Genomic DNA, 7823 nt, shown 5'->3' with positions numbered 1-7823 from the left:
TCTGTCCTTCCACTTGAATTAAAGTAGTCAACAAATCCCACCTGATGCAGCATAATCTACTTAATTCATTATTCCCTCACATTACTTCAGCACAAATTTAGGCAGAAAACCTTGAGTTTCATGACTGAATTTTAATTCATTCATAATCTAAAAGAAAAATCAACTTCACCCCAGGGTTGCCCCTTGTATCAAAAGGCAACGATAGAAAATATTTCTAACTTTGTATGATATTCTTTTCTTCTCCAAACAGATGAACTCACTTTTACATGGCTCCTAGAAATTTATCTCATATCACTGAGTTCATTCTTGTGGGAGTTTCAGACCTTCCAGAACTTCAGGTTCCACTTTTCTTTGTCTTCCTAATCATCTACCTTCTGACAGCAGCGGGGAACCTGGGCATCATCACCCTCACCACCGTGGACTCACGACTGCAAACACCCATGTACTTCTTCCTCAGACACCTGGCGGTCATCAACTTCGGCAACTCAACTGTCATTGCTCCTAAAATGCTGGTCAACTTCTTAGTCACAGAGAAAACTACCTTATACTATGAATGTGCCACGCAGTTAGGAGGATTCCTGGTTTTCATTGTAGCAGAGATCTTCATGCTCGCTGTGATGGCCTATGACTGCTATGTGGCCATCTGCAACCCACTGCTCTATATGGTGGTGGTGTCTCGACGCGTCTGCCTTCTGCTCATGTCCTTAACATACTTCTATGGCTTTTGCACAGCCATTGTTGTTTCATCATGTGTGTTCTCTGTGTCTTATTGCTCCTCCAAGAAAATCAACCATTTTTACTGTGATAATGTCCCTCTCTTAGCACTTTCCTGTTCTGACACCTACCTTCCAGAAACTGTAGTCTTTATATCTGCAGCTACAAACTTGTTCTTTTCCATGAGTATAGTGCTGGTATCTTATTTCAATATTGTGTTGTCTATCCTAAGGATCCGTTCATCAGAAGGAAGGAAAAAAGCCTTTTCCACCTGTGCTTCACATATGATGGCTGTCACAGTTTTCTATGGGACACTGCTGTTTATGTATTTGCAACCTCAGACTAACCACTCACTAGATACTGATAAGATGGCCTCTGTGTTTTATACATTGGTGATACCAATGCTGAACCCCATGATCTACAGCCTGAGGAACAAGGACGTGAAGGCCGCTTTAAAGAAATTCATTACAAATCCATGTGATTCTTTCAAATCACTGTAACCTTAAGACTCTTTTAGTTAATAAACTATTGATCATCCACCAAAGAGCAATAAGAATTTAGATGGCTGACATACAAGCTTAACAGACTAAACCAGGATTAAAGCAGAACTAAGTTACAAAAGAAGCAGAAGCTTTCTGGTTATAATAGTAACCTACACAGACTGTGACTAACTGCCCAGTAGCAGTCTGATAGTTAATTTGGAAGAAATCCTTCCAGGAGTTCAAAAATGTTGGGCTTTTTATTTTTTATTTATTCCTTAATAACTTTCCTTATATTTAGATTATACCTTCTCCTGTTTTTCCTAACAATCCTACTGGACCATCTTTCACATGCACACCAATGTTATTCTCCTCTTCCTCTTTAAATTAGTTAATCTTTATAACTCACAGAATATTTTGAATTATGTTAAGTAAGCTTGAGAGCTGTGAGAGGAAGTGAGAAAAGGAAGGAGAACGGGAGACAAAATAGATTAATGGAGGAAAGAAGAAGAAAGAAAAAAGAAAGAGATATGGAATAAAAAAGAAAAGAGGGAGAAAGAGAAGTGGTTAGAGAGAGTAAAAGAGAAAGAATAGTAGAGAAAAAGAGAGAATATGGTTGAGAGATATCAAAATAGTACAAGGGGTCACTGATTGGGTTTTCAACAGATAAAACCAAACAATTTCAGTTGAAAGATTTAAAAATGGAGTTATTAAATGAAACCATTTTCATACCTAGAAGATAAGACTCCATATTATTTTAAATACAGGTTTACATATTATATAAATAATAAAAAATAGACAATTGTTCCACATCAGAGTATTTGTGGTGATTGCTGTCTATTCTCAGTCTGAGCATAAACTGAGATGAAAACTCTTTTCATGTGACTTTATCATAGTGAATTCCTTCCATATATTACAATGTTCAAAGTAAAGGTGCAATGTGACAGTGAAGAAGGATGACAAACACTAATTTAGCTAGGAACATAGCAACACTACCAGTGACTATAAGTCAGTCCTACAATGGGCTCCTTCATGATATGAACAAGGGAACATTTCACTGCTTTTATTTTTTTTTAATCTGAGCATATACCTTTAATCCAATGATGAGAAAAACTGAGAAGATGTACAAGAGATGTGCAACTCAGAAAACACCAGCCAGTATATTCCCCAAATTGCCATAGCATACAGAGAAACTGTGGCAACATAGAGGACACTATGGAAATGAATTAAGCAGATGTCTATTTTTGGATAGAATGTCTGAATTTAAATGGAAAAAACTAATTCTCAGTAAAAGATATAATCTATAAATGGCAATAAATATATTTGATATTCATAAAAATATTATTTAAATATATAGTGTTATCACTTCATTTCCCGTATCATCTTATGAACTTTTATATTAAGATAAAATCTGGAGGCTGAGAATATCACTGAGGTGTTGGACTATTTCTCTGTTATGTGTGAAACCCAAGGCTTTCTCCCCAGACATGCCTTGGATGTGAAGAGCAATTTGTGAACTAAGACTTGTATATAGAGGTGTTTCTTTCACAGATAAAGCTGTTGACAATAAATGAAGACATTAGAACACTAAAAAAAAAACAGTGTAAAGTCATCATTCACATAGCACTGTCCATGTGTATATAAACATCCCACACATGGGATGCATACACATACCCACACACACAAAATTAAAATCTTACATAGTGCACTTTGCACATAGTTGACACTTCATTAAAAATTCAGACCTCATATTTTTAATAGCACATATTTTCAATCCTTGGAATTGGAGTTCTAAACCAGAAAGATAAAAAGTGTCAGCCAGTCTTGTACAACAACATCAAAAATTTTGAGAACTGCTTAAATGTCAAATATATGGCCATGTATTCTTTAGAATAACTTATGATACCATAAATTATAAATTGTGTCACTAAAAATGAAATGATTTTATCTGTCAAAAATTAAACCCACAGAGTTCACATTTCTTAGCTATATGGATGCATATTCTTATCTCTAGCCGTCATTTATCTTTTACAATTTTTTTCAATGATTTACCTGGTATTTACTTTTATCAAGATAAACAGATCTGGAATTGTGCCAAGAACATATTTAATTAATGACCTTATAATTTTCTACAGTTATAAAGTCTTAATACAGATTAGCACTATTACTTTAATTGAGCCTATCATGCACTTATGTCAATCCCCAGTAATAACTCAAAAGGGAATAACAGTTTAAAGGCATTGCCCCATTGCAATTTCACACAGCTTCTGGGAGAAGACATATGTTTTATTCCAAGAGTTTGATAATTAGAAATCAAAAAGCAAACTAACTTAAATTGTTCAGACAAAAATGTAAAAAAAATATGGATTAATATGGATTATTCTTTAAGTGAATGAAGACTGTAGTTTACTGTAAAAGAGCAAGGATAACTTATTTGTTTATAGAGGATGCTGGATTCAGTTCCCTGGCAAGGTAGTTTGAATGAGAATGCCTCCTAGACTTGTCCACTTGGGCACTTGGTACCCAGTTAGGGACACTATTTGTAGCTATGCAGGAGGAAGTAAGTTGCTGGGGCAGGCCTTTGATTTTAAAAAGCCTTGTGCTGTTTCTAGGTTGCTCAATCTGTTTTGTGATTCTGTTTGAAAATATCTGCTCTTAGCTTGTAGTCTGCCATGCCTTCATGTCATGGTGCTGTCTTACCCCTCTGGATCCAGGAGCCCAAATAAAATCTTCCTTCACTTCTTATCATGCTATTTTATCACAACAGGAAAGTACCTAATATACATGGGTAGACCACTTTACAACTCTCCCAATCAATGGCATTGCTGTAAGAACAGATTTAGCCTGATTGATTACTTAGTACAGGAGTCAAATCTACTGTATGCACTGAATTATTGCCCTTTGCTAAAAAGATAATTCTCATAATTTCACCATTAAAAAGAAGCCTTTCACTTTTTAAAGCAAATAACTATACTGAATAAGAAAACATAGCAGCTAGATACACACTGCAAGTTTCACGTCTCAAATTCAAATTTTATTTTTGAAAAATAAAGGTTATCAAAACTATGAAAATAATTTTATAGAAAATTCATAGGAAATAGTCTTGTTTAAAAGCTAAGAGAATATTTTATTAATATTTTAGTTAGAAAATTATTGTTAATGTTATTATATAATTACAACAGAGCTAATAACAAACTTTCCTCTTTGGTATAAATAAACCATAAAGATCCATATAAACTTTGAAGGACGTTTATCTAATAGGAATCTGGTGAGTTAACACAGGTTATGGATTTTGTTGTGTCATCTATACAATAAAAAGTACTTCAGGAGCTAGAAAGACAGCTCAGTGATTAAGAGCACTTTCTGCACTTCCATAGAACCTGAGGTCATTCCCTACCGCCTACATAGAGGCTCAAACTATGTATAATTCTAGTGCCAGGGGATCTTCTTCTCCAGCCTTCTTCTGGAATCTGTGAATATTGCACATGAACATATACCTATACACATATACAGGCAAAATATCCATATACATGATATAAAATAAATATTTTTCAAAGGCAGAATCCTTTACTGCTACAACAAAGACAATGGCCAATAGACCATTTTCATCCTAAACTAGTTCAAAATACATCAGTATTTAATGTGTACAATGTATCATTTTAGGCTCTTATGATTAAATCATAAACAGAAGTGACCTAGACTATCAGGTTATTCTTCAGTGACAGGGTCATAAATGAGAAGATAAGCAAGAGATAAAACTGGTGTCAAAAACTATTGTGTAAGCTGATGACTTATGCCAAGCAGCTTTACTAAGTACAATTTGCTATATGCTATATGCAGCAGAAAATGTGAGAGAACTGACCAAAAAATCATACAATGAGACAAAATCAGTAAAAAGCTAATCAAACAATGTTGCTCAGGGGAACACAAAATACCCCTTTGGGTTTTTGTTTGTTTGATTGTTTTGTTGTTTGTTTGTTTGTTTGTTTGTTTGTTTTCAAGAGCAAGGACACCTTGTCCATTAGGAGCCAAGAAATGCCACAAAGCCACACCATGTAACAAACCTCAGACAAGAGATTTACTGGAAAGAGGCACATAATGATAGCTGCCTCCAAAAGGGTAGAGTGAGGAGGGGGCTGGGCAGAGGAGTAGGACAGTATAGGGTCTTCTGAGGACGCACAGTGAGCTAGTGGAAAAGTATGCAGCTGGAAATATTGATTGACCATTAACTTTGAAACATAATTAATGCTGAGTCCCTGTGGTCAGGGATTTACAAGTCTCCAAGCTCTGGTCAGGTGAGGGTCAGGATGATTTTTCACTGTCCTGTTATACTACAAACTCAAGGATACAGAGACCAAGCACACAGTGGCCTTTGGACTGATAAGCATAGCCTCTTAGAGTAGGATGAGTTGTGTTTTCAGGATCCAAAGTTCCTTCATGTCTCTGTCCCTAGAACATTACTGGTCCTACGAAGAGTATGCTTTGTTTTAGAACACTATGTTTCTTCTCCATCCATGAGGACCTGGAGGAAAGCCTAGGATCTGTTTAGCCCTGGACACAAAAGTTTGGTTCATTGAGGTGCTTCTACTATGGCATAAAAATTGATGAACAAGTATATAAGAGGACATTTGGAGTTATCAGGGATACAGAATATGGAGAATAAGTGTTCCTGGCAAGTGCAATAGTATTGGATGTACAAACTGAAAAGAGAATGAAATTCCAAGTGTTCTATCATCTATTAGAACACCAGTTTGCCCAAGGCGTCCTGTTCTTGGGAGGGTATAAAGTATGATTCAGATAATCAGCCCAGGAGCAATAACCCTGATTTTTTATGCCATACCTAGAGTCTCTTCCTACCTGTTAGTGGTAAAGATTATACAAATATCTTTGCTTCTTTCAGTGATCCTAGTCATATCATTATAATCCCTGTAATCAGTACCTTGTGTTCAGAGTTTCACTATCATGTTAAAAGGATTTCATCAAAGAACAACACTGGCCATCACAGCTCCAATCACGGTTTTATGGTATCAGTAATTCCTTCTTATAATTATTTTCTCTTGTATGTCTTTAAACAATAAACAGTATAGATAATTGGAAAAATGGAACCTAGAAAAGCACTTAGCAAAATATTTTGTATCACATTATTACTGATTCAAAACATTTTTAGACACCAATTTAGGTAGATGAATCATGAGCTTCTGAGAATCAGGCAAAAAGGTCGTTTAGTTCTGTTTTATTTTCTATTAATTCTATGTATGTTTTGCTCTGATTTTGTTTTTTAAACCAGTTTAACACTCTACTATGATACTTCTTGGTTTAGGATTAGATTTTATTTCTGCGTTTCATTTCATAATTTCATAAAGAAAAAATTGTGATAGCAGATGCCTCAGCGAGTAAACAGGCCCTAGAGCCCTATGGACTATATTGAAAGGTAAATGAATCGGAGAACTCTGAAAGCTGTTATGAGTAAGATTGGAGTGTGTTTTACAACCTATTTCTCTGTTTTTATCAATCTGAGAAGATGTGTTGTAAACCTTGAATATAGTTCTATTACACTTTTATCACAGAAACAATGTCTTTTTTGTGATGAAATTCAACTGTGAGGAACCATGAAAGGTACACCATGAACTGAATCATGAGTTACTACTTATAGGTACATGCAGTAGCTGTCACAATTTTGAATTCAAAGCTTTAAGGCACATTATTTTTTAATAAGCTTATAACATACTAGATATCATTATGAAATATTCTCTTTTTTCATAATTATTTTTCAAATTACTTTTCTATTTCATCCCCCATCTATTCTGCCCTTACAAAACCCACCCCTTTCTCCTCAGAGAAGAAGTCCTCCTGGGGAAGCACCCCACCCTGTGAAATCTAGTTCTAACAGAACTAATCTACTCCGATCCCACTGAGGCCCAACCAGGCAGTCCAAGTAGAAGAAGGGGACCCAAGGTAGGCAATAGAGTCAGAGATATCCTTTGCTCCAATTGTTAGGAGACTCATACAAAAACCAAGGTGCACATCTACAGCAAATGTTGGTGGAGGTAGCTAGGGTGCTCTTTGGTTGGTGGTTCAATCTCTGTGAGCTCCCATAGGCCCAGGTTAGTTAACTCTAACTAACTTAACCTAAGTTATTTAACCTTGTGATGTCCTTGACCATCCCAGCTATTCAATTCTATTCCCCCACTTATCCACAAGACTCCTGAGCTCTACCTGATGTTTGGCTATGAGTGTTTACATCTGTTTCTATTGCCGCTGGATGAAACCTCTTAGGATATGGTAATTCTAGGCCCCTGTCTGTAAGCAAAACAAAGTACCACTAACAGTGTCAGAGATTGGCTTGCTCCCTTGGGATGGATCTCTCATGTTGGGCCAGTCATTGGTTGGCCATTTTCTCAGGCTCTGCTACATCTTTATCCTTGTGTATCTTGAACACAGGACAAATTTGGGGTTGAAGGTTTTATGGATAAGTCGATGTCCCCATTCTTCCACTGAACGATCTGTCTGCCTACAGAAGGTGGCCACTTCAGTCACAGTATTCCCCCACTGTTAGCATTTCAGCTAAGGTCACCCCCATAGACTGCAGCATCTTCTCCATTTCCAAGCCTCCAGCTAGTTACAGAGATG

At 36.3% G+C, this 7823-nt stretch overlaps 1 protein-coding gene across 1 annotated transcript; it reads left to right on the top strand.

Moving 5' to 3' along the window:
* The first annotated feature begins 266 nt into the window (after positions 1-266).
* Or8j3 (olfactory receptor family 8 subfamily J member 3) lies at positions 267-1214 on the top strand. The gene is given in 1 exon segment (NM_001000306.1): positions 267-1214. A coding segment is annotated over 1 exon segment (948 nt).
* The last annotated feature ends 6609 nt before the right edge of the window (positions 1215-7823 follow it).

The sequence above is a fragment of the Rattus norvegicus genome, chromosome 3, assembly GCF_021556685.1.
Source record: "Rattus norvegicus strain SHRSP/BbbUtx chromosome 3, alternate assembly SHRSP_T2T, whole genome shotgun sequence".
Classification (NCBI taxonomy): domain Eukaryota; kingdom Metazoa; phylum Chordata; class Mammalia; order Rodentia; family Muridae; genus Rattus; species Rattus norvegicus.
This window is presented reverse-complemented; position numbering and strand designations above follow the sequence as displayed.